Source organism: Penicillium macrosclerotiorum, assembly GCF_028827735.1.
Source record: "Penicillium macrosclerotiorum strain IBT 26536 chromosome Unknown utg000010l_segment0_segment0, whole genome shotgun sequence".
Taxonomy (NCBI): domain Eukaryota; kingdom Fungi; phylum Ascomycota; class Eurotiomycetes; order Eurotiales; family Aspergillaceae; genus Penicillium; species Penicillium macrosclerotiorum.
Genome location: NW_026643089.1, coordinates 1641086 through 1667284, shown reverse-complemented (window position 1 = coordinate 1667284; position 26199 = coordinate 1641086). Strand labels below are relative to the sequence as shown.

The window sequence follows — 26199 nt, the reverse complement described above, 5'->3', positions numbered from 1 at the left end:
ACGAGTTATGGGAGTGAGATCGTCTTGTAAATCTGCTTGGCAGTTGAATAGTCACGCCTAGAGTCACAAAACTGGGGTGTGAACTCACTTGTATTTTCATGTTTGTTAATGTTTTCTTGGCGAAGGGAAACTTTGGGGTTGGGAAAGAAAGTAGTGGTATAAAAATGCCGATTCTTCAGAGCAGACACAAGATATCAAAAATTCATTCCTCGTCTTTCTCCTCCCTTGGCTACTTTACTACAGCAGCCTGACCATGACTCGAATCCTTGCTCCACTGGCGTGTCTTGTTGCTTCGGCATCTGCCGGCGCCAACAGCCGTTTTGTCCAGGGCAGCGATTCGTCAGCCCAGGATGTGTCTACAGGCTGTCGACGAGCAGTATATCCCATCGAGTACGACTGAGTTCTTACCATAGCTGACCTGTTTCTAGTGCTCTGAGCTTTCCTCGAATTTCGGGCCCGCTTTTCACTGGCCTCAAAATGACAACTTCACAATCTGGGACGCGAAGCAACAAGAGATTCACCCCGCTTGTCGAGTTGAGCCTTCCTCGGCCGCTGATGTTGCCAAAATACTCGAAGTTCTCGTGGCCCACTGGTGCTACTTTTCTGTAAAAGGAGGTGGCCACTCCAGAAACCCGGGAGACTCCAACTCGGTCGGCGGTGTGACCGTGGACCTGGATCGTCTGAAGAGTGTCGATATTCTTCAAGGGGGTACAATGGCGCGCGTGGGTGGCGGTGCGACTTCTCTTCAGGTATACGAAGCCTTGGGATCCCAGAACTTGTCTTTCGTCGGCGGTCGAGTTGGCAGTGTTGGTATAGGTGGCTTTACCCTGGGAGGAGGAACATCACCTTTTTCGAACAAGTATGGATGGTCGTTGGATAATATTTATGAATATGAGGTGCGTGGTATTTTTGGTCCCCCCTTAAATTTAACCGCTGACATTCCGGCCAGGTCGTTCTCGCGAACGGAACCATCACCATTGCCTCAGAAACGCATAATCCTGACCTCTATTTTGCACTTCGTGGGGGCGGAAACAACTTCGGTATTGTCACGGCCTTCACTATGCGAACCTTCTTGCAGGGCCCAGTATTTACTAGCATGACAACGTATGCTGCGAATCAGTCAAATCAAGTTCTTGACAAGGTCTATGACTTGTACACGGACGAACATCTCACCAGTGACAAGGAAATGGGATACGATCTATACTATACATATAGCGCGGCAGGTGATGAATTCACTCTGAGTGGCACTCAACGTTACGGGAAAGCAGTCCAGGATCCACCCGTTTTTCAGGCTATCAATCGCATTCCCACGCTGAGTAGAAGCACGGCCATTGGTCCCATGAGCCAGGTAGTGGACGGGACTGATTCAATGGGCACTACACGGTATGCTCTTTTTGTGGAAATCACAATCTGAATTGGAGTATGACTCATGGTAAATTTATAGACACCTTTTTGCTACGCTAAGTGTGGCGCCATCGCGCGCTTTATTGTCACACGGGCTCAAGATCTTTCAAGAGGAGGTGGAAGCCATCAAGAAGGTCCCTGGCTTGGTTCCCAACTTTATTTGCTATCCGCTGCAGAAGAACGCCATTGCGGCTATGAAAAGGCGAGGTGGAAATGCCCTGGGAATCGACCGAGATGAGCCTCTCTTTCGTAAGTGAATTTCTAAATTCTAGGCTTGAGTTTCATTCATATCTCTCCTAACATATATCGAAGTGATTCTTATCTCTACGGCATGGTCAAACAGCATTGACGATGCCGCTGTTAACCGGATGACGGCAAACACAATTGAGAGACTAAATGCTACAGCTAATGACTTGGGTGTTGCAAATCGGTATATATATATCAATTACGCATCAGGAACGCAGGCCAACTCGGTATTTTTTGGTTATGGAGATGAAAATCTGCAGAGACTGAAGAGGACTCAAAAGGCGGTGGATCCGTATGGAATATTCACATCAAAAGGTTTATGGCGTGGATTTGTCAAGCTGCTGTGATTCAAATATATGTAAGTCCCTATGTTGTGGATAGATTAGACGGTTATTGTGAGAAAGCGAGAGAAGTCATGGAATATAAAGCATAATTCAACCCCAAAAATCAAGTATGAAAGGCTCCAATCATGCTTCTAGAGTTAGAGTCGAGTCAAGCTTACAGGCACCGAAAATCAAAGTCAGTCAAAAAAAGGAGCTGCTCATTCTGTATTTCATTCCTTTTTCATTTTCTCGTGGCCCTACAGAGAGGCAACTCTTTCAACGTCATTTTTGAAAGGGAATTAGGATATTTTGAAATCTTGCGTTAGCTTATAGGCAGGTGCACTATTCTAGCTATTTCTACACGAAAATTTGCCACCATCAAATAGGCACAGGGATTTTTATAGGCTCTAATGGCCAACCATGGATTGGAAGAAGTCAGAGAATCTTTCTCCAACCGGCTTCGCAGCTTCCACAATCTTCCGCATCTCCCTCAGCTCATCTTCTGTCAATTCGATGTCATGAGACCCCCAGTTCTCTTCCAAGCGTGATGCTTTAGTCGTTCCTGGAATAGTAATCAACCCTTGTGCAGCAACCCAAGCTAGGGCGATCTGCGCAACTGAGCAACCTTTTTTGTTTGCTAGCTTCTTGACTTCGTCAACGATAGCCTTGTTCTTGTAGAAGTTTTCACCTTGAAATTTAGGAACTGAGTTTTGCTTAGGTCAGACTAACTGAAGGCAATTATTTTCGCAAGCGTAAAAAACAACGTACCAGTGCGCCGGAAATCGTTAGGGGCGAAATCATCGGGAGACTTGAACTGGAAGTCATCCACAAGCCAGCCGTGTCCTAGAGGACTGAAGGCCACAAAGGCCACCCCTAATTCCTTTGCTGTCTCAATTAGGCCAGTGGTCTCGTGCAATGTCTCAAAAGCAGAGTACTCGGCTTGAACAGCATCGATCTTAGCGACTAGTATATGTTAGTGTGCACTTTCACATGTGTAATTGCAGAGAGACGAACTCGCATTTGCCTTGCGCAAAGTTGCAGCAGAGCATTCGGATAAGCCAATGTACTTTGTTTTGCCATTGCGGCGAAGTTCATCCAGGGTGCCAATGGATTCTTCTAGGGGGGTGTCTTTGCTTATAGGATTAGGATACCACTTCAACAATTTTCAACTTCTGGAGGTTCTTCATACGTACTGGGGTCGATCCTGTGGAGATAATAGAGATCAGGAGTGAAACCAAGCCTATCGATAGTTCCCTCGATGTACTCCTTGATGTGTTCGGCCGAGTTGGTTACTTTGCGTTGCGGACTGAAGACGTCAAACCCACACTTCGAGGCCACTGCGTGCCGATACAACGTAAGGAAACGACATAATGTAGAGAAGGAAGATTATTATGCTCACCAAAAAGTTTATCACGGACATTATGCTTCCTAATAAAATCTCCCAGCAGCTTCTCATTTTCGCCATTCTTGTAGGCTACCTAGAGCGCTAAGGCATTAGAGACCAACGTTCTCAGCTAAATTCGGAGGTGTTATTTACTGCGGTATCCCAGAATGTACAGCCTAGTTCAATGGCTTTCAAAAGAACCGGCTCGGCTTGTTCAAGATTGAGATCTGCTCCCATGGCAGAATTGAGGCCCATTGCGCCAAACCCAGGAACAGGAACCTGCTGGTCGCCAATTGAAAGTGTCTTGATCATATTGGTAGATTCTGAAGGCCCAGACGATGGTTAGCGTGACTATGCCTCGCCTTCGGGCAGGTGATTCCAAGGCTCCTTGAAATGTGGATGGGCGCACGTGTATGGGCAGTAAGCGGTGCGGGATTTACAATGAAAAGGGTGCTTGAAAGTTGAAGATTCAGTTGCAAAGGTGCGAATGTGAAGACGAGTCAAAATTAGCCAGACAAGCGACTTCATGGTAATTTATATTACGTCCAACTAGAACCACCTCGCAAATGTGACATCATTACAATCGGCAAGTCGAAATCTACTTCCACGGTTTCAGTGAAATGGAAAAAGGACAACCCGGAGTTATGGGATACCGCCAGGCCCACTTTCACATTTTCCGGTCCGCCACCGACAACGCAGCCAATTGGTTGATGGACTTCCTTAGCCTGCACTTTGATGACATCTTCTATGGGATTGGCTACTGGTTTAATTATCCACCGAGATCTCGTCTCGTGTCCCAGATGGCATTTATGTGGATCGAATTAACACAAGAGAAAGCACTACAGGTGGCAAAGGAACTCCTTTAACAAACCCACGAAGATGAGAGAAATCTTGAGTGAGGTTCCTTTTTTTTGGATAACTGAACCGACACAATTTTGAAGTTCCGAGCACGAAAGAAATAGTTAAATGTACTCCCCAGGCCCATAGCGTCTTCAAAACACGGCCTCTTTATAATATATAGAGGCGAATCCTTAGGGAGTCTTCGTTATGAATAGAGCAGAGCGGAATCCAATAGCCTCCTTACTGAAAAGATTATGGGTTGGCTAAATACCTCTATCATCCTTCAGTACTCTTATTCATCGTGCACCCAATTGACTATGTAACAATCTCGTGAGTCAACTAGTTAACCAGCTAGTCATGCAGATTGATGACATGATAGCTATGCCTAGCCGGTGTGAAAATTAACGATCAAGTCTCAACCACACGGACGACTGTTTTTGTGCCTTTCATTTCAGGTTACGTCTTTCTCTCCAGTCACACCTACACCCCACTCATTTCCACGCTTTTTGGTCAGCAAGCTGCATACGTTTCTAAATTGAATCAATGGCTTGTGGATCAAACTGATCGTAAAATAAGCTTACAGATCGACGGATTCTCCGAATGACACAGCGTTATACGATCATTATCGCAACGCATGAGCGCATGACCTTGTGAAGATTTGTCGGGTATCACTGGCCCAAGAACTCACTGGAGGCTACAAAATCGCTTGAACTATGAACGCATTGGCCTTTCCTTAACCCTGGATGTCGGATGTAGGATGTAGGATTGGACAGATGCCATACTACGTATGGTTGGTTGACTGGATGACTTGGTGCCCCACCATAAGCGCCTTGCATGACACTTAAATCAGCTTTATACAGCATCTCATGCGCTTGCATTCTCAAAATCCGGATGATCTTATTGGTTTAAATGCCACACAACAGAGCGGCGCCCGTGTCTTTGACGATGACTGGTCCGGAATAACCAATCGTATGCAACGCAACAAGCTACAGAATCGGGAATAATCAGACAACATATGGTGGTTCATAGTCTCCGATGATCCCAAGATTGGTAATTTTATGTTATATACTGGCTCATACTCGAACTATCTTTTTAATCCAGGGCGACATAGATGGGACAAAAGCAACCCCCTTCACGACCTTAGTAGTCCGTCCCTGACTACTCGGAACTCAAGACAAAAACGCTTTATATATTTTCAATCTAGTTGGTCCTGCCCGTATTTGAAAGACAATTCCTTCGGCTTTGTATCAATATTATTTTGATGTGCTTTCCTTTTCTGCGCATCAGAGATGATCTCATTTCTGTAAGAGACGTTCTTAAAAACCAGGATCTACGTGAAGATCAGATGGCTAGCTGGGATACGCGGAATACCGGAGCCACCTGATCGGTATGGGGCTTACCCTGGGATATAATGAATTGAGAAGTCATGGAGTCTTTTCCGACGAAATGTGGATGGATACTGAAGGATGTCATGATGTTTTAGTTTCAATAAATCAATGGCGGGCGGAACGAGTGAAGAAGGCTACGGTTTAGAGAGGAGATTTCTGCTGGCTAATTATTTGTCGTTTAAATCAGATTTAGTCAACTAACGTACTTAGACCGTCTGTAGTGAATTTTTTATAAGTTGAACTACTCTTTATGCGGCTATATATGTAGTGGCTCTCAGAGGATGCTCAGCAAGCGAAAGCACCATAGCCTGCGATGTACTGTGAAATAGTAACAACGATTTCTTTCATGCATGACTTATAGACCTCTAAGAGCATGTTCGATTGAGATGATTATAGTCAAAGGCCTTCAATATTCCAATCAATTGTGTCACAGCAGCAAAGACCACCAATATGTGAAAGATTTGATGGGAGGAGCCATATATGTCGAATATCCCTGGATATCGACTCTCAGGGAACTTGGTCTGTAGATCCATATTAGTTAGAATCAATTTCCATCATGTGTGAAATATGGGGGCTTACCGCATATATCAACGCCCCCATCAGAAGAAAGACTCCTTCAACAAGATAATAGGGCATTCCAGACTGTTTCATCATTTGCGAGACGCCAAACATCTTGATTCCATGTATCAACGGTGCAAACCCAGACAAGCCAGTTGTCACGAATGTTAGGGTCCGAAAAGCGCGAAACTTTTGGCCCTGAAATTTAGGATTTATCATTATCAGTATAGTCAGCAGACCTAGAGTCCCAATCTGCCAATCCAAGTAAGTAGTGGTGGATATGAGGTTAAATTTTGAACATAAAGATATTGACTCACCATAGACCAGTAGATCTTACGCTGCAAGGGTTCGCACCAGAAGACCATATATATTCCCGATACAAAATCGCCTAATGTCAAGACTACGATGCCTATCAGGTCAAGTCGCAGCCATAACTGCTCAACTTCGTGGGAGTGATTCATCAAGGTGTGATATGTCGTTGATAGCCCTAGGCAGATCACGGCAGTCAAGAGGAAGAAGGCGAATATGAACAAATCAACCCCCGTCATGTTGGAGTATCTACTTGCCAGATACTTTTGAATATACCACTCCCCGAGCAGAAAGATGGCTGCGGGTATTAAGTGAGAATATATGTTGACCGACTCATTGTGAACATATGACCAACTGCGGAATGAAACCCGAGCCGAGCCTGAGATCGGGCGATAGCCATGAATAATGTACCTGTTATCTTGCTGCCATTCTGGCAGCTCGCCAAACGAGAGAAGAACATTGCGTGCTTTACTGGCCTTGGAAGGACTTCTCAGAAAACGTCGGCTGAGAGAATCATCTCCCCGCTTTGGTCTCACCACTGGCAGTTGCGGCGACGAAACTCGAGGACGAGGTGCAGGTGCCATTACTGTCGTGTCTGATAATAGCACGGGAGGCGGGGCTGGGAGATTGGGCATTGAAAGTGAAGAAGCGGTTTCCATTGCTCTGTTTCTTGCACTGCGCCCTTTTCTTCCTTCATACCTGAAAGAGGCTAGCTTTGCTTACCAACCTTTGAGATCCTTCCGGCCCAAGTCCGTCAGATTTCGTGGGCGAGTTTTGGTGAGTCCTAGCTGCTATTCACCTTGTCAACAAGCATAGGCAGATAGGGCCGTCAAGGAGAATTGAGGCAGTGAGCACTCTGAGCTGCGACTGGGGCCATTGGCAAGAGGATCACTTTCGTCCGCCGCACGAAACCTTCCACGCCGTCGATTGGATCTTTCACCCTTCATCCCCTTCTCGTCGTTTCTTTATTCCTACTTTGCGCTCAGCGCCTTCTCCTTTTCTTTCCCGCGTCGCTTACCGAAACTCTTAATAAGACCAGTGCCTGTCCAACTTGTTACGCATCCCTCGTAATATATTTTTCATCCGGCCAAGATGCCAGTGACTGGCATTATTCCCCATTTATCGGCCCAGCTTCACAATCAGATTCTGGGACTTGCGTGGACTGGTGCCGGACGAGATGTCGTTTCGCTCCGGTCCAAGGCCTGGTGGGAAGAGTCGTCCCCGATTCCATTCGATCTCGCATCTCGCCTAAAGCCGAACCTGATCAGGTTGCTACGGTCAGCAAGAGCCATGCTGTTCGACCCTATTTCAGATTTCCATCTTTCTTTTACCTAATAGCGCTCCATGGGAAACATGAGCTTTTTGGCCCAGACTCTTTTCTCAGATTGAAGGGTGACCGCTATGTGTGGTTGTATCCCTCGACACGAACGAAGAGTGATGAAAAAGTCGGCATAGTGTGAGTTCCTTTTATGGTTTATTAGAACATAGTAGAGGGAAACCCTCAGAGGCCAAATAGATTTGATCAAAACACCGAACTCGCTTCCTTTGTTCCAGACTGGGAAGATCTGGTCTGGTCTGAAAAGACACGATGGCCATGGCTCCCATTACAACATCCTCTGCAAGCCTTTCTAGACATCATTGACGAGGGCAAGATAACAACATACTCGAATCGCCGAAAAGAATCGACGGATGATGTGTTCGGAGTATTCCCTTGGGAGATCCACCAATATATCGTAATGGATGTTGAGAGAGCTATCATTCCCATACCCGTCTTCTTGATGCTATCGAGATTCGATTTCCAAGTTCGTTACGTTGAAGGACATTGGAGTGGGTATGTTATTCCATGGTGAGATAATTAGTGGAATGTAACTTCAAAAATGATTTAATCAAGTTGGTCCATGTATTTTAAGTGTTATTTCGTACACGGATTGTGTCATTTTCTCGTCGAAGTTACGGGTCAAGAGGAAGATCCTGGATCTTAATGTACTATTCAATGGTATCGAGACTGAAAAGAACAGGGAGAAGAAGAATAATAATAAGTAGAGTATCTATTTGGAGATCTTGTGAATATCACCTCCAACCTGGTATCTCCTATTTCGGTATATTCCTTCCCAGTATCTTTCTGAATCCTTAGGCTATCCAATCTACCAGAAGGCAACCCACCATCAATGTCGACTTATATTTTTCCCGAAGAAAGAAAGAAAGCCCAGAGTCGCGTACCTAGATATGGTCTAGTACGCAAATGAGCTTTGAACAGTTAATTAAATCATTTCAAAACGGAAGACTCAATCCAAGCATATCATGCCACGGTTCAGCGTTCAGCCTGTGGGCTAGTACGCGAATTTCTGTCGAAGGAGGGTGACTCTGACCCGCTTCTCCCTTGGTCTATTGCGTGCGCACTTACCCTATCTTTCATCTTTCATAGTTTTACTTCTTTGTACTCCTAATACATACGACCACAGGGTGTGGAGAACAGGGCTTCCCGTCCGCTCAGCCGTACTTAAGCCACACGCCGGCAGGTTAGTAGTTGGGTGGGTGACCACCAGCGAATCCCTGCTGTTGTATGTTTTTGTGTTTTGTATTTTTTGATTTGTTAGGAAATCGCCTCTTGCCGCCCTAATCTTCAGTCCGTTCCGGCCCCTAACCTGAAGACCCTGAAGCCCCTCCATTCCACACCCTGAATACCCTGAAGACTTGAAGCGATAACGTGGCCCCTCGGCTAAACTTCCCCTCCTACGCTCCCTATTCCGTCCTAGTTCTATCTTTCGTAGCCTAAGCTTTTTACTGATAGGAAACGGAAAATAGATTCGCCGTTGCTATTATAACGATCTAGTCTAGTATTAGTTGCCTCCTCTTGTTATATGAAATTATAAGATGAGGGTATTCCCGATTCGAGGCCTGAGGCCCTTAATCGATACCTTATCGGTCAGGCTCTAGGATCACGTGTTTTCTTACCTCCAAAATGCATACAGGACCCTGGGGATTCGGTGCCCTTCCATCTAGGGTTCGTGAACTCCTCTTTCTCGTATCTCCTGCTTACCCCTGTTACATGGAGGACGCGTCAGACCGCCTATTTTAATGTGATCCTTCACCTACACCTTAGTCATGCGGGGAAGCACCAAAGCCTGTATATAAATCATGGGATTATGGGGGATGATAGAAGGGCAAGAAACAGTTATTTACCTTCCTTACTTGACGTTTATCTTCCTACCTAGTCGACAGGCTTTCTACCCTGTATAGTAGATATTCTCTAACAGTCGATATAACCGATAGAAGACTCTTAAGAGTCAGCGTATAATTTATCTAGTATTAGGCTACTATAGTCCAGACGTTAGGTGGAAGTTGCATGATATTGGAAACTAGTAAGGTTATAGTAGATATAGTATATAAAAGGCGGTAATTACTAGCCGAAACGCCTATATGTGAACATCTGCATATACCGGATCACACTACTAGAGCTAACTTGGATCTTACAGGAGTCGATAAAATCTAGCTAGGATATATATCGCCTAAGTCGCTTAGAGAGCCTAGTCTCGGGGGGGTTATCATTTACTTCTTTATACCGCGTCTAAATTATCGATATATCTCGTATACGTCGATCTTGACTCCCTTTAAAGATAGCTAATACTACCCATACTTGAGCCAAAGAGACGTAGCCTACGGTTCGTACGAGATAGTGTTCGCTTTGAGCCATAAGAGGTGAATCAGGGCCCTATATAAAGTCTTTAATCTTATCGGATGAAGACTACTCGATGCCCCTTTTTCACTAAATTTGAAAAGGAATAATCTGTCGTGCAAAGAACAACTTGGCGTGCAATTAGCCATAGCCACATTTTATTTCGCGATAATTACTTATAGTTGGCCAGGTATGGATCTCGTTGATCTTGGTAATCCAATCAAAGTCACCAGCAAAAGCGAAAAATCCTTTCGCCAAGGATCGGATCGCGAACTCTCTTCGAGAAAATTGCTTCGCCCTCTTCATATACTCTGCGGATCAGGTTTTGGAATAATGGTGAATTTCTAAATCTCCCAGGTTCGCGCTCAAGTCCTACTTCCTTGAGACCTAGATATTGCTCCTAGGAATTTCTGCTGGGGTTCCAATGATCCGGCCCATCGCTTGATCGCCTGTACGCTCTTTGGATATTTTAAACCAAACAATATCATATGGCCTCGCAATAACTCTTGCTGGGCCAACTCTGCCAGCTCGTATTTACCCTGTACTTGAAGAACCTCCCCATACCAACATAGACAGTCAAGCGTATCTTGATCCGGGAACTCGGGCCGCTTTTTCATCCCATCAGACGCCCGGAAAAGAAAGGGCTCCGCTTCTGCATATCTGGCTTGGTGATGGTACGCCAAGCCTAGCCAGTAAGAGGAACTCAACGTATCCAGGTCATATTCTCCATATTTGGCTTTCCGTAGTAAGAATGCTTGGTTGAGCAATGATATAGCTTGTTCGTACTTTTCTTGACAATACATAGCTAAACCTAGCCAATGACGCGTTGCTATGCCCCTTGTGCCTTGTATTGGTGTTAAAGTCCCGTAGAAAACTTCTTCAGATTCGTGGTATTTCTTAAGGTCAAAAAGAGCACATCCAAGCCAGAAGGCACACTCAATTGTATCTTCACTTCTTGGCCCTAGCGAAAAGTCCCGTCTTTGCAAAGCGTCTTGGAGAATCGGTTCTGCTTCTTTGGAATTTCCTTGCTTAAATAAGGTGAATCCAATTTGAAAGAGGGCATGTACTAAACCCCCGTCATATTGATCGCTTATCTGTTCGAACCCTTGGAATGCTGTATGAAAGACAGATTCAGCCTCTTGATACTTTCCTTGCTCGGAAAGCGCTAGTCCCATTGCATGCAAAGAATTCAGCGTCTTCCTATCGCTCGCACCTAGGCTGTCGGTTAGCCGGCCTACCACTTTACTAAACGTAGCCTCCGCAGTTTGATAGTGGTATAGCTCATATTGATTGCGGCCAGCCCAGTAAAGAGCGTCGATTGAATCGGCATGTATTGATCCCAAAGTTGTCTCGAGCCCACTCGCTGCTAGTTCGAGGTGACTTTGGGCAGCATTGTAGTCTCCCTGTCCGTGCAGCCTTTGACCAAGTTCGGCCATGGTGCGGTAATAGTGTTCAAGTTTGGATGACCCTGAAATATCTGGCATGTGTTTTGGTAGATGCTGGGGAGAGCTTGGCGGTGGTCTCACTATAACCCTTTTACCTCGCCATATCACTACCTGCTTCTTAGGAGATTCTTGAGGGTGAAGAGAGCTTCGCCGGACTAGCGGTGTAAGGTTCCAAATAGTTTGCTGCATGAAACTTGTTGCTTTAGCTATCTCCAAAAGTCGTGGGGAGATAGATTTTTGCGAGGGAAATCCCGAGATTTGAGGGTTGTGCTGCTCTATTGTAGAAAGCGAAAGAAGGGTTTCAGGGTGATTTGGCCCAAGGACGTCTTCCTGGACTCCCACCACTTGCTGCAAGATAGATAGTCCTTCTTGGTTATTCCCTTCTTGAATTGTCAAGTGTCCGATCCAATAGCGGGATTTCAGCGTGGATATACCCTTCGGACCAAACACGCTTTCTTGATATCCTAGTACCCACTGAAACAATTCTTTTGCTCGTGAGTATCTGGTCATATGGTAGTAAAGAACCGCTAGACAATGGTACGAGTTACGAGTGTCCTCATGCTCTAATCCCTGCAACTTTTTGCGTCCAATCGCCGCCTGTCGAAGCATAAACTCGGCTTTCTCGAAGTCATTCTGACAGAAATACTGTAACCCTTGACAATGGAGAGACTGCAATTTTTTTAGTTGCAATTGTATCGGGTCTTCGCATGACGGAGAGCCAATTAGAGTCTCTGATGGGTCGAGCTTTATTGTAGTAGACTCTTTTCTGGCGGATGATTCCGGGTTATTAGGTAGTACATGTTTTCGTATGTTTCCGCCCGCAGATATATTGTCGTTATTGGAGCCATCGGAAGTGCATTTCTGCATAGGCTCCAGCACTTCTTGCAGTCTCTCTGTTGAGATACAGTCTGAAAGATTTTCTTTCTTTATCTTCACAGACGCCGTTTTGGCGGATGATTCCGGGTTATTAGGTAGTATATGTTTTCGTATGTTTCCGCCCGCAGATATATTGTCGTTATTGGAGCCATCGGAAGTGCATTTCTGCATAGGCTCCAGCACTTCTTGGAGTCTTTCTGTTGAGATACTGTCTGAAAGATTTTCTTTCTTTATCTTCACAGACGCCGTTTTCGCAAGTTGAAAGTCAGCGAGCATCAGCCACTCGTTTTCCGTGGCTTGCTTTGCAGATAATCTCTGAGAGGCGTCCGGAGCCATTGTGGCCTTGATAAAGCTCTTACACGCTTTACTAATCTCTGACGGTCGGGATTTCGGGAAAGGAAAAGCTTCTCCTTGCATATATTGATGGAGAGTGATAGACTTCCAGGGCGAGAATGGATAGTCGTGGAAAATCATATAGAACGTTATAGCCCCTAGCGCCCATATATCAACTTTCTCTGTATAATGGAGCACGTCGTTTTGATTGTTAATGCTAGGAGAGTAAAGCATCTGCACCTCTGGGGCGAGAAAAACCGGGGTTCCAACGCATGATCGAAGGCCATCTTTCTCATTGACGCGTTTGCTGAAACCAAAATCACCAATTTTGACCCACCAATCTGGGCCTTTGTGAAAGACAAAGATGTTCTGCTTTCGTTAGCAATAGACTTTTCTGTTATTAAACAAGGATAATATACCGCTGGTTTGAGGTCTCGGTGAGCAAATCCATTTTCGTGGAGGAGTTTCAAGCCTTCCGCTATCTGCAACGTGACCTCCCTAGCCTCGTTTTCAGGTAACGGCCCTTTGAGATGCAAATCCAGATCGCCATATTCCATATACTCCATAATAATAAATACAGATATATCATTCTCATACCACCCAATGAAGTCGACGAAGAGTCCTTCGTACTAAAACAAAAACGTAAGCTTTCATTGCTCGAATTAAGTTGATATATTATGTTCTCAGAACAAAAATATGCCATACCTTTTTCTGTGAGAATTTCGCGATCGCTTCTAGCTCTCTGTAATAATCAATGCCTTCTGAGACGATGGCCTTCTTGATCTCCTTCACGGCCTGCAATTCCGCTTTGCCCTCGCTTGTCAGGCATCTATGCAGAGAAACATTGCCATATGATCCGCTTCCAAGTAACTTTACCGTCTGCCATGTGTCCTTTCGCAGCTTGCGTCTGAAATACGGGGCAGAAGATACCCTGGACTGGAATGTGAATCGATAGGTGAAGTTGTCGCTGAATTCCACTTGAATTCGGCTATCGAGTACTAAGTCGGAAAGGAGAGAGTTCATTCTCGGCTTCCTTCTGGAAGACACGACCGGCTGGTGAGTCGAAAGAGTTGAGTTTCAGGTTGACTAGGATATTGGGGTCCAAAGCCCCTTTTGAGAGAGGGAAGTTGAGCCCCGCCCCAGCGTAATTGCGGTAGACCGAGCAACAGCTCTAGCCGCGCGCGATGTGGGTTTTCGACAGGGATCTATGCCACCAAAATCCCCCAGGATGATCGAAATGAATGACTCATGATGAAAGATAAAGAGTGAAACTAGATAAAAATAAAGCACTTTATCATTGCTCTAGTTTTTCTAGATGACAGCCCATAATATTATAACTGAGGAATCTGTTCGACGGTGACTTCGAGGGGAACAAGACATCTTGTTTCAAAATAGAACCCTGCGCTTGCATGACGCTAAGAATTCGCTTACGGATTACATCGACGTAGATAACTAGTACTGGTAGTGTTAAAACCAAGGCGGCGACCGTGCGGGGTTCAATGTTTCAATCCATTCGATTTTGAACGCCTTGAATGACCACTTGAGTACCAAAAGTGTGTTTGTACAGACTAGAACGACCAAATACTGCGCTAATGGCTTCCACTAAGCTGGATCGTCGGTTGAATTATGCCAGACAGCTGAATATCTGTTTCCTCGGCCCTGTACAATCCACCAGGTGGCCAGAGACTCACGCACTGCATTTTTCAAGCATACAGAATGCTGGCCGCCGCAATTATGATGCTTTTGTTGAGGAGATCATAAATGACATCACTAGCGAAAAGCCTTGGAGACATGCAACCCGAAGTCATGTTGATCGCTTGTGCCTTCTTGCCGAGACTTGCTATCGAGAACACAGGCAAGAGGCCGGATGGAGAATGGGTGTTGAGAATGAGATTTTGCATCGTTTCACGATTGAAGTTGCCTGGTAAGTCGTTTGAATAATCGCCAGCTATCTTCGGATTTTCTTTTTGTTCCATTTCAAATCTGGCACCTTGTAGACACATCGGCATTTTATATTCTTACATTGCACTACATCGAAAGTACAGATTGTCGGAATAGACTGTGGGCCTCTGAGATACCTGCCGCATTAGGTAGGGAGGGCTCGTTGGTCGACGAGCTTGAAGAGCGGCGCCGCAGGCGCAGGCCATGTCAATGCCCACGTGTAGGGGGACAAAGCCAGTATGTTCAAGTTCAAACCATCCATATATCTCTCTTACATTTGAACGCTTAGAGCGTAGATCCTCCAGATGCCTAACGTCTACCTTAGATATGATCGAGGTATCAATATGCTCTTTTCGGATCGAGCTGAAGCGGCAATAAAACATAGCCCAGGTCTGCCAGTGAAACCTCGGCCTGGGGAACTTCAGAACTCTGAATCTCCAGATCGAGTATACGGGTTGAAACAAACGGAAAACTTTCAGCTGCTTCTAGATGGAGCTGACAAACGCACCCCTTTGTCTACTTCCAGTCTGCGTGATACTATAGAGTTTAGTCCGTTCAATCCTGGTGGTGAGCCACTGTTGTACCCATTCCTTATACTGGAAGCCAAATCAAGTAAAGGGAACGATCACATGGAAGCACAAATGCAGACTGCGTTTGTCATTAGACGCCTTTTGAAACTTCAATCTGATCTCAAAAGAGCTGCTGGCGAAGAGAGCCAGTGGGAGACTGGTCCACTTGTTTGGTTTATATCTTGGAGAGCAGAGCAGTGGAGCGTTTCTGCGGCTTTCATTGAATCTGACTCAAAGGATACAGCTCACTATGTATGTACCTGTCGCCGTAGATCCCTACCACTTAATTTCACTTTGATTAACATACGAAAGATGGTCGTCGATTTGTGGGCTGGCAATATCCGCTACAAAGATGGTGCTCTACAGCTACTTCTCATCATTGACTACATTTTCGACTGGGCCCGTGACATATACCGGCACGCAATCTTGAAGGAACTGAATACCTTGTCCACTAACAACCTGCCCGGAACCGATCCACTCATTTATTCAATGGCAGGCCGCGAGATCATTAAGGCTACAGAATCTTCCATACGGCCAGTGAAAATTTCTGACAGACAGACCATGTCACTGTGGTTTGATAATCAACTGAGGTTTGATAATCAACTGAAACAATTGTTCTTCTCCAGTTTATCTCGAACTGAAAACTTCGAGTTCTTGAACATTGTCTTTCCAGAAGGGGTAATTAGGGATGCCTCTATTCTCGAATCGCGATTTCTAGCCCTTCAACTTAATAAGAATGATGTGGATACATTTTTAGCCTCATTCGATTCCGAAGACGAGGCCGCAGACTGGACTCAAAGAATGCTGGAGTATCTACCACGCGCGTGGAAAGTCGCTTCCGGGACCACCCAGGCATTAGAAAGGATTTGGAAAGGAGAGTGCCGGATTGTTGACGATGTTGATCGCCCAGATGAGATGTCCTTTCTCAATCTAGCCATTCATTTTCATATGTCACCAACATGGCAGCCAGTCCGACAATTCACTTGTTTTTCTATCTCTGAAGCAGCTTTGAGTTTGCTTCTGTCAAGGGTTGGAAGGAAGTGCGAATTTCTGCACCAGCCACAAGTGGCGTTAGGAACCATCATACGAATACTCCTTCCTATTCTTCAACAGTCTGTGATCGATTGCTTGACAGATGCAGTGTCAATGCTCTGTTTGTCAAGTTGTATCTCCATTACAGACGGGGAGGGAAATAATTCTATGATCTCGGCAAAGAGTCCTAAAGAGTATCTTGCTGGACTTGAACCCACAAACGCTCCTCACCTAATTACCTTGGTCACCTCGGTCTACGAAAATCACAAAATAGGCCGAAGAGAACCAAATGATCCATATATCTCAATTTCAAGCTGTCAGCTTAGTCATGATATGGAGCTCCCAACTTCTGACAAAAAGATGAACGGAACTCTGCAGCCTCTTATATTTGCCAAAGGCCAATGGGGAGTTTTGATCGATGGAGTTTCGCAAGAAGGAAGCCTCCCAAAGCGTTGTCTATATTTATTCGGAAAGTTTTCTGGATATGAGGACTTGCCTGGTTTGCTGAGAAGAATGTTGAAAGAGAGTAGGTACTCCATGACAAAACTAATCAGCATTGGCTCTTGGCACAAGGAAGACTTTCGAAATTTGAATCGAAGGATAATGCTCGATGAGTCCTGGAAGTCAAAAGCGGATCCAGAGTCCTTCGAGAAGTGGCTTGGAAAGTTGGAGGATGTTCGGAAGCAACATGACAGTGCACGAGGTCATAGTGCCTCTTCGCCTATAATAATCGACTAAGGCTATGCTCCAGATACCCATTGGAAATATCTAGCAGTGTCTCCACTCACCCACACCGCTTCGCGTTGTGGGTATGCCACACTCAGATTTGCAATTTCCCCTACCTCCCTATTTTTTGCTTCCCTATCCAACACCACTATCTAAATATGCCTAATTTCGACGAATCCCGTATGGCAGAGGACTGCCTGGTTGCATCACGAGAGGAGAAGCCGAATATATCGCGTCTAGCACGCGAATTTGGTGTGCCTAGGGCTACGCTTTCGAATCGTGTCAACAAGAAAACAAGGCCTAATATAGGCAGGAACACTAGTAAACGCGCTTTAGAACCCTATCAAGAAGAAGCCTTGACTCGCTGAATTCAATATATGAACGATTGCTACATGCCTATCACTCCTAGGATACTAGAATCGTGGGCGAATCGTGCATGCCAACGCGTCGGGAAGCCTGTTACGGAATATGCAGCCGCGACTTCGTAATATAAATCTTATTAATTATAGTTATCGTCGCCGCTAAAAACTCGAAGTTTCTTTCTCTTATTATAGTAATAGAAAACTACCTAAAGAATCCTAATAATATACTAATAGTTAGTCTCTCCTTGATCCTACTATATAATCCTTTTCTAATCTACTCTAAGAAAGCCCTATATATTTAAATATTAGGCGGAATAACCGACTTTAGATATAAAGCGATAAATCGAAAAAAAGAGAAGTTTTAGTAATATATTTTAATATTATTAAAGTCTTAGTTTTAGTAACTAACTTGTCCAATAGAAGCAACGTACGACTATAGCTAGTTTCGGTCCGTAGAAGAACTATCCGTTAGATTAGGTCGTTATTATGCTCTTCAAAGTTTATAGTATTTCTTACAAAACTTAACGTCGGATCGTGCTTAATACATATTTTAGGTTAGTAGCTAATCTAAAAAGATATAAAGGAGAAAGAATCGAACTTATAGGAAATCTAGGAGGAAAGGGTTTAAAAAGCGCAAATACGCCTTCTACTATATAGGCTGAATGTTCAGGTGAAGAATATTCAGGTACGTGAACGTCCCCCCGGGTAGTCCTAAAGAGGACTAAATAGGGCGGCGAGCCGCCCACGCCAAATTCGTGGGCGCTAGGTGACAACCACCTTACACCTGCTGTTGTATGTTTTTGTTTTTTGTGATCTTTTTGATCTGCTGGTTGTAAATGCACCTGCTGCCAATCTCCGATGCCAAAAATGGCCAGTGACTGTGTCCTATGCTTTCATTCTCGGAAAAGCCGCGATTGAATTGAGGATACTGTAATGGGATTCATCTTGTATTCCAAGATACTCATGATTCATGTTGAAGAGATTGAAGATATTTTCGATTAGTTGTTTCGATTTTGCTAGAGAGGAGAAATGTATGAGAGAAGGACGACGATCTACCTACCCGGACAGGAAAGAGACATGTGATCTAGGTGCTTGGATAGCTTAAGTACTGTCAGCCTCAGGCAAACCTTGGCAGTTTTTGGTCAGAGCTTCAATCCAAGCATGCTGACCCTCTGAACCAGCCCATAATTGGAAGCCAACCAGTAATATTTACGTATTCGGGATGAGCTGTATAGGGCTGAACGGAGCGGTGAACCGCTCACGCCTGATCCATGGGCGCTAGGTGAGAACCCTTTTAGACTTGCTGTTGTATGTTTGTTGACAGCTCTATTCCCTTTTGTTCGTTCTGGTTTAGTGATGCCTTTACCGTCCTACTCTTCAGCCTCCTTCAGCCCTTTACCTTAAAGCCCTGGACGGCCTGACCGGATGGACGTGGCCCCTCAATTAGACCTGCTGTGTTCCATGCCATCGCAATATCACCTCACCCTGCCATGTCAGGTGTCATGGGTATTCTCAAGCAATTTAGCTGACTGAAGCTGCACTGTACAAGCTGGCTACGTTACGGCCACTCTCTGAGTACGATGTGGTCTGGGTAGACGTTGGTTGATGGACAAAGTGGAAACCTCGGCGGGGGCGGCGTCATCGCGATGGACTTCAAAGTAGATGGCAACCCTCGAACAATTCATTTTCAATTTTTGCTGTCTGAACAGGCAGCTACAACGAAAGCTCGGTTAAAATGGAAAAGAAGTAGTCGAAGAGACAGAGAAACATCTTGATCGAGTGGATGCCGATGAAAAACAATACAGATAATTCAAATTTTCGGTTAACTCTTATATAGAGGAAATATACTTAGCATCTTCTAGAAAAGACACAACCTGAGACTGGAGATCGTAGAGCGGCATTGGGGATGGATATAGAGTATAGCTTTAGTCTAATTTGGCGGCGAAGGGTAATAGAATTTTATAATTGACAATCCACGTTAATTATTTGTTATCATACAAGCCTCACTAACAAATTGATTAGTCCGGCTCATGACACCCCCCTTTGAAAGCGGCAGTAGCTGCATGCCCAAGATGAGTGAGAAAAAGGCAGCACCGGAGGCCTGGTATAGTAGGTGAAGTTGCCCAGTTCTTAAAAAGAAATTCTTAAAAAGAAAGAAGAAGAAAGGAAAAATCAAAGAGAGCAATCTTAATTGATCGGACTTAATACTTCGCTTATTGTATTGCATCACTCTGAGAGAATTTTCGTACTTTGAGTGAAATCTGCCTTGGGAGCCCAGTAAACGCAATCGATGTCACCAAAGGTACTACCGCGGACCGAATTGCCTAGATCTTCAGTCCCAATCCTGACCAGTGATTGAGAGGAATCCAAGGGTTCGTCAGATGGCGTGACCGGTTTCCATGTGTCAAAGTTTGACTTGGGGCGTCTTGGCCGTTTTCAGGCGACCATGCCGAGATAGGCCGTAGTCCCTCCAAATTTTGATTATTTTGAAAAATAATTTTTTCGGCTGAAGAATAATATATATTTTCTATATCACAGTTTCTATCGCTAGCTTTGTGAGTTTTAGTTAACTGTAGTATAGAATTAACTTTTAATGTACCGAGCTGTTGCTTGTTCTTGGGGTTGGTCAGAGGATCCCGTCGAGTCACTGGCCCGAAACCGTCTGAGATCTCGGTCTCGGTATGGTCCGAAACACAAAGCACCGAGTGGCATTTTTTTTATTTTTTTTGGGATGAGGTACTAGCATTAATACAATACAGGACCCAAAATTAAATATATTAACAGACCAAATTATTCTGGTCTTTCTTATTACAAATCGAAATACGAATTGAATCTAACCAGCATGTGCTAAGCAGGTATCATCGCAAACTGGATCTAGATCTCGGCCCGACCGAAAATGTCAAATCGGCAAGATTTCGAGAATCTCCATGGCAAAGTGGATCAGAAGAGGCGTTGCAACCATTTAGAAGGTTAGGTTTATACCGTGCTTGCAGGATTCATTTCCCAGCTTCTGGGCTCGACGGTTTGGCAAAGGTAGTATTCTGCCCAGACGGAATCAAACATTGCATCACATTTAGCGCCAGCACACCATCCGTACAAGACGCCGTTGCTAGCCGTGCACCAAGCAATAATATAAGCGGACTGCTCTCGGACACACGAGTTCCTCCCTAATTTCATAGGGGTCTCATCGTTTTCTAAGTTCAGCGATGGCCGAATCAGCAAGATCAGCTTTGATCGAGACCGGCCCAGATAAACTGCGGGTGCTAGATGCAAAGCCCACCGACTCAGAGAATGGACCCAAGCGTGCTGATGGAATCTCCGGCTTATGTTTGTTTTGCATGTCAATGGGCTTTTCACAGCGGACAATCTAATGTGACCTTTTGTAGACGAAGGGAATGTTTTCGAAGCGTCCCCTGAGAACCGCCGCCAGATCGGCGTTTTCAGCGCCTCTTTGCTGATTTTCAACCGGGTAATTGGAACAGGCATCTTTGCCACCCCAGGAACTATTCTCTCTCTGTGTGGAAGTGTTGGTCTCTCACTCTTCATGTGGGTGATCGGCACTGCTATTGCTATGGCGGGCACTGCAGTTTACTTAGAATGGGGCACCGCAATCCCAAAGTACGTCGAAGCACCCAAGCTGCCCCCAAAGAAAAACGCGAGACTGATATACCCTCCCAGAAACGGCGGTGAGAAGAATTACCTCGAATACGTCTATAAGAAACCCAAGTTCCTAGCAACAGCCATGTTCGCCGCCTATGCCTTCTTGTTAGGATGGGCGGCGAGCAACAGTGTGGTCTTTGGCCAGTATATCCTGAACGCAGCAGATATCGAAGTCGGACGATGGAATCAGCGTGGTATTGGGCTTGCCTGTCTCACTGTGGCATTCCTTGTTCACGCTACGGTCCTGAAATGGGGTCTTCGTCTATCTAACCTGCTCGGTGTGGTCAAATTGATCATCATCGTATTTATTATCGTTGCCGGATGGGTTGCGCTCGCTGGACACACTAAGGCGGAGACGCCGCATAATTTTAGGAATGCATTTGAAGGTACCAGAGGCAGTGGATACAGTATCGTGATGGCATTATACAACGTTATTTGGTCCTTCATCGGCTACTCCAACGCCAATTATGTCAGTTGAAGTCCGGAAGAACTCCGAGATCCCGAATAAGGCGCTGATTTGATTTGCGGTTTAATATTAGGTCCTCAGCGAGACAAAAAACCCTGTACGGACATTGAAGATCGCCGCACCCGTGGCTATCGGATCGGTTGGAATTCTATATATGCTCGTCAACATCGCCTACTTCGCTGCCGTTTCAAAAGAGGAGATGCTTGAGTCCGGTACCGTTGTCGCTGCGGCATTCTTCGGCAACATGTTTGGGAAACAAGCAGAGAAGGTCATGTCTGTCTTTGTCGCACTATCAGCATTTGGAAATGTCTTGTCCGTCTTGTTCTCCCAGGGTCGAAGTGAGTGATTTTCTGTTGATTTATTGAACGATGTATTCCATACTAAATATACCCTCGGTGCAGTTGTCCAAGAGCTCGGTCGTGAGGGCGTACTCCCCTTTTCAAAGGTTTGGGCAAGCAACTGGCCATTCCATTCACCTGCTGCCGGTCTATTCGAGCATTATATCGTCTCGGTCATTATTTTATTAGCTCCGCCCCCGGGCGATGCTTACAACTTTCTCCTCAAGTATGGGCCTGATCTCATTTGACGAAGGTCTTTCATTGCTAATTGCCCTTCTTAGCCTGATTTCCTATCCGCTCTCAATCATCAATGTCTTTGTTTCCGGGGGGCTCATTTATGTCTATTTGAAAAAGGACGAGTTCCCCAGCTGGAGCCCTGGCATCCGAGCGACCCTTCCTGTGACCATCTTTTTCCTGTTATCGAATTTGTACTTGGTGATCGCACCATACATTCCGCCTGATGCCGGCCAAAATGTATATGAGCAGCTGCCGTACTATTTACACTGCGTGGTAGCGCTGGGACTGTTTGCCATGGGGGCTTTATATTACCTGGCCTGGGCGGTTTTGCTCCCACGCTTCGGAGGCTACGTGCTGGTCAAGGAGTCCGTGGTGGATGCGGATGGCTGGTCCCGCAGTGTTTACACAAAATTACCACAAGCACCGGCCCGGTTTTCTTAACAATAGAGAAAAAAATCGCGCTGAACTAGTCTTTTTCTTCTTCTTCGATGGTGTTGGAACGGGTTGGAGGTATTTTGCGGCTATATTTTGAGGGATTCCTCCTGTCTTTGTAAAACTTGCAATTCTCAACATTAGGCGAACTGGTGGTTCTAAATGTCTATCCTACGGGTGTATCGATTTGAACAGGGGAGAGAGTACTAAGATTTGAAGGATTGATTTTCAATTTACCGATCCAGGGATGAGAATGTCCCAGTTCTCTATGGAAGCCTATTCAGGAAATCAGCAAAGCTGTCATAGACCCCTCAAACTGACTGGAGCGTAGTCTTGCAAGGAGAAGCAGCTTAGAGGCTGCTCCACAGTCGTCTGCCGTGGAGTCGGGGCATGCACTGGTTGGACTTGCGTGAGGTGAAGAAAAGAAGAGAAAAAGTCGCGAAAAAAAGCGGAGATAAAAGTGGTCGGGAAACTAACTCACCGCCGACCCTTTCTGCCGCGATTCATTCTCTTCCTCCGATTTGATTGTTCTCCAGTGGTTCGATGCGGTCATTCTTTGTTGTTTACTTGTAATATTAATTGGGTCATCAAAACCCGCTTTTCTCTTTTCTTTTTCTCCCCTTCTTCTCCCCCCATTGGCCTGGGGGTTTGTGGACTGCCGATGCGCCGCTTCTCCACGCGTGCGCTGCTTCAAGCAAAGCCACCGCTTCTCTCCGCCAGATCTCCGCTCCCCCTCTTTCTCTCTGCCCCTCGTTCACTTGCAGCTCCAAGACCGATCTCTCGCCCCCGATCCCTTCGTTCTTCCCTTTCTCAACCCACCAAACGATACTGCTCCTACCGCAGAATGTGCAGCTCTCGGCGCGACGAGCCTGCCGGCTCGACCAACGTCCAGGGCCGTGAGGTCCTGCCTACCAATGTCAAGCCGGTGCATTACGATCTGACCCTCGAGCCGAACTTCGAAACATTCAAATATGATGGCACTGTGGTTATTGAGTATGAATCCCGTGGCATTGAGAGTTGGCACCTGTACTGATAGCTTTATCTAGCCTCCAGGTCAACGAAGACACCGATTTCATCTCCCTCAACTCCAACGAAATCGATATTCACAGTGCCGTGGTCCAGTCTAAGGGTGCGGTCGTGGACTCCCAGCCCACTATCTCCATGAACAAGGATAACCAAGTGGCAACGATCAAGTTCAACCAGGCCATCGCGGCTGGTTCCGATGCGCAGCTTACGCTTACTTTCACCGGTATTCTAAACGATAACATGGCCGGCTTCTATCGGTCATCATACAAGACCAAGGATGGCAAGACCGAATATATTGCCTCGACTCAGATGGAGCCTACCGATTGTCGCCGAGCTTTCCCTTGCTTCGACGAACCCGCCCTCAAAGCCAAGTTCACCGTCACTCTCATTGCGGATAAGGACATGACCTGTCTGAGCAACATGGATGTTGCGTCCGAGACTGATCTCAAGAACAGTGCGAAGAAGGCTGTCAAGTTTAATACTTCGCCCCTCATGTCCACATATCTGGTGGCTTTTATTGTTGGTCACCTTAACTACGTTGAAACTAAGAACTTCCGTGTTCCTATTCGAGTCTACGCCACACCCGACCAGGATATTGAACATGGCCGCTTCTCTTTGGAGCTTGCTGCCAAGACTCTGGCTTTCTATGAGAAGGCCTTTGACAGCGATTTCCCATTGCCGAAGATGGACATGGTTGCTGTGCCCGACTTCAGTGCCGGCGCCATGGAGAACTGGGGTCTAATCACCTATCGTATCGTGGACGTGTTGCTGGACGAGAAGACCAGCGGTGCTTCGCGCAAGGAGCGCATTGCCGAGACTGTCCAACACGAGTTGGCCCACCAGTGGTTTGGTAACCTGGTGACCATGGACTTTTGGGACGGCTTGTGGCTGAACGAAGGCTTTGCTACGTGGATGTCGTGGTACTCCTGTAATGTCTTCTACCCGGAGTGGAAGGTTTGGGAGACCTATGTCATCGATAACCTGCAGAGTGCTTTGTCACTCGACTCTCTGCGCAGCAGCCACCCGATCGAGGTTCCTGTCAAGCGTGCCGATGAGATCAACCAAATCTTCGACGCCATCTCTTACTCCAAGGGATCTTCCGTTCTGCGCATGATTTCGAAGTATCTTGGCGAGGAAGTTTTCTTGCAGGGTGTGAAGAATTACATCAAGAAGCATGCTTACGGAAACACCGAGACCGGTGATTTGTGGACGGCGCTGGCCGACGCCAGTGGCAAGCCCGTTCAGTCGGTCATGGATATCTGGACAAAGAATGTCGGCTTCCCCGTCATCAGCGTCACTGAGAACCCTGCTTCCTCATCTATCAGTTTGAAGCAGAATCGATTCCTGCGCACTGGCGATGTGCGCCCCGAGGAGGATCAGACTCTCTACCCCTGCATGCTCGGACTGCGTACCAAGGAAGGTGTGAACGAGGACACCATGCTGACCGATCGTGAGCATGAGTTTAAGGTCCCTGATATGAACTTTTTCAAGCTCAATGCCGACCACTCTGGTATTTACCGTACTTCTTACTCGCCCGAGCGTCTTCGCAAGCTGGGCAAGGCTGCCAAGGACGGTCTGCTTACCACTGAGGATCGTGCTGGTATGATTGCCGACTCTGGTGCCTTGGCCGCCTCGGGCTACCAAAAAACTTCTGGCATGCTGTCGCTACTCCAAAGCATGGATACCGAGTCCGAATTTGTTGTCTGGAATGAGATCCTCACCCGTATCGGTGTCCTTCGCGCCGCCTGGATCTTCGAGGATGCCGAGACCAAGGATGCACTCCTCTCATTCCAACGCTCGCTGGTCTCTGGCAAGGCCCACGAGCTGGGTTGGCAGTTCTCTGACAAGGATGGTCACATCCTTCAGCAGCTCAAGGCGCTCATGTTCAGTTGTGCTGCCATGGCTGGTGACGAAGCAGTTGTCAAGGCCGCACAGGATATGTTCGACCGCTTTGCTGCTGGTGACATGTCAGCGATCCACCCTAACATTCGTGGTAGCGTGTTTAGCATTGTCCTGAAGAACGGTGGCCCCAGGGAATACGACGTCGTCCTGGACCGTTTCCGCCACGCCCCTACCTCCGACGAGAAGACTACTGCTTTGCGCTGCCTCGGTACCGCCGAGGATCCTGCTCTGATCCAGCGTACTCTCGCCTTGGCTTTGGGTGATGAGGTCAAGAACCAAGATATTTATATGCCCCTCAGCGGCCTCCGCAACCACGCTGCTGGTATTGAGGCTCGTTGGACCTGGTTGAAGGAAAATTGGGATGTCATCTTCAAGCGCCTGCCCCCATCTCTCGGCATGCTTGGCACTGTTGTGCAGCTCAGCACTTCTAGCTTCTGCACTGAGGCACAGCTGAAGGAGGTGGAGGAGTTCTTCGGCGCCAAGGACACCAAGGTAAATTACTCTCATCTCTTTTTCTGTCTGCATCTGTCTCTAACATGGTTATCACAGGGCTATGATCGTGCTGTCGAGCAGAGTCTGGATGCCATCCGCGCCAAGATAAATTGGTTGAAGCGTGACAACGAAGATGTGAAGTCCTGGCTGCAGAACAACCAATACTTCCAGAGCAAGCTGTGATATAGTCGACATGGCGTTTTAGAGGCTTTTTTGCGTTCCACTGAACCAGGT

The 26199-nt window shown here is 46.3% G+C and overlaps 8 protein-coding genes across 8 annotated transcripts; 4 read left to right on the top strand and 4 right to left on the bottom strand.

The window, feature by feature from the left end:
- Positions 1-253: 253 nt before the first annotated feature.
- N7462_010241 (FAD-binding oxidoreductase) lies at positions 254-1997 on the top strand (the record flags this gene model as incomplete). Its single annotated transcript, XM_057081955.1, has 5 exons — positions 254-376; positions 429-896; positions 950-1383; positions 1445-1653; positions 1717-1997. 5 exons carry the CDS (start codon positions 254-256, stop codon positions 1995-1997), a joined length of 1515 nt encoding a protein of 504 aa, XP_056928995.1.
- Positions 1998-2380: 383 nt separating this feature from the next.
- On the bottom strand, positions 2381-3669 carry N7462_010240 (uncharacterized protein; the record flags this gene model as incomplete). Its single annotated transcript, XM_057081954.1, has 6 exons — positions 2381-2676; positions 2742-2936; positions 2988-3101; positions 3167-3310; positions 3373-3451; positions 3511-3669. The coding sequence occupies 6 exons, from the start codon at positions 3667-3669 to the stop codon at positions 2381-2383; spliced, it is 987 nt and encodes a 328-aa protein (XP_056928994.1).
- A 2281-nt stretch (positions 3670-5950) lies between these two features.
- Positions 5951-7036, bottom strand: N7462_010239 (hemolysin III family protein; the record flags this gene model as incomplete). The annotated part of the gene is made up of 3 exons (XM_057081953.1): positions 5951-6106; positions 6165-6395; positions 6461-7036. The coding sequence occupies 3 exons, from the start codon at positions 7034-7036 to the stop codon at positions 5951-5953; spliced, it is 963 nt and encodes a 320-aa protein (XP_056928993.1).
- Positions 7037-7544: 508 nt separating this feature from the next.
- Positions 7545-7809, top strand: N7462_010238 (uncharacterized protein; the record flags this gene model as incomplete). The annotated part of the gene is made up of 2 exons (XM_057081952.1): positions 7545-7729; positions 7791-7809. The coding sequence occupies 2 exons, from the start codon at positions 7545-7547 to the stop codon at positions 7807-7809; spliced, it is 204 nt and encodes a 67-aa protein (XP_056928992.1).
- A 3409-nt stretch (positions 7810-11218) lies between these two features.
- N7462_010237 (uncharacterized protein) lies at positions 11219-11564 on the bottom strand (the record flags this gene model as incomplete). Its single annotated transcript, XM_057081951.1, has 2 exons — positions 11219-11242; positions 11367-11564. The coding sequence occupies 2 exons, from the start codon at positions 11562-11564 to the stop codon at positions 11219-11221; spliced, it is 222 nt and encodes a 73-aa protein (XP_056928991.1).
- An 844-nt stretch (positions 11565-12408) lies between these two features.
- On the bottom strand, positions 12409-13805 carry N7462_010236 (serine/threonine-protein kinase; the record flags this gene model as incomplete). Its single annotated transcript, XM_057081950.1, has 4 exons — positions 12409-12466; positions 12514-13151; positions 13202-13411; positions 13488-13805. 4 exons carry the CDS (start codon positions 13803-13805, stop codon positions 12409-12411), a joined length of 1224 nt encoding a protein of 407 aa, XP_056928990.1.
- Positions 13806-20618: 6813 nt separating this feature from the next.
- On the top strand, positions 20619-22554 carry N7462_010235 (high affinity methionine permease; the record flags this gene model as incomplete). The annotated part of the gene is made up of 5 exons (XM_057081949.1): positions 20619-20739; positions 20799-21541; positions 21612-21876; positions 21940-22102; positions 22158-22554. 5 exons carry the CDS (start codon positions 20619-20621, stop codon positions 22552-22554), a joined length of 1689 nt encoding a protein of 562 aa, XP_056928989.1.
- A 652-nt stretch (positions 22555-23206) lies between these two features.
- N7462_010234 (M1 family metallopeptidase) lies at positions 23207-26148 on the top strand (the record flags this gene model as incomplete). Its single annotated transcript, XM_057081948.1, has 3 exons — positions 23207-23538; positions 23592-25965; positions 26023-26148. 3 exons carry the CDS (start codon positions 23207-23209, stop codon positions 26146-26148), a joined length of 2832 nt encoding a protein of 943 aa, XP_056928988.1.
- Positions 26149-26199: the final 51 nt, after the last annotated feature.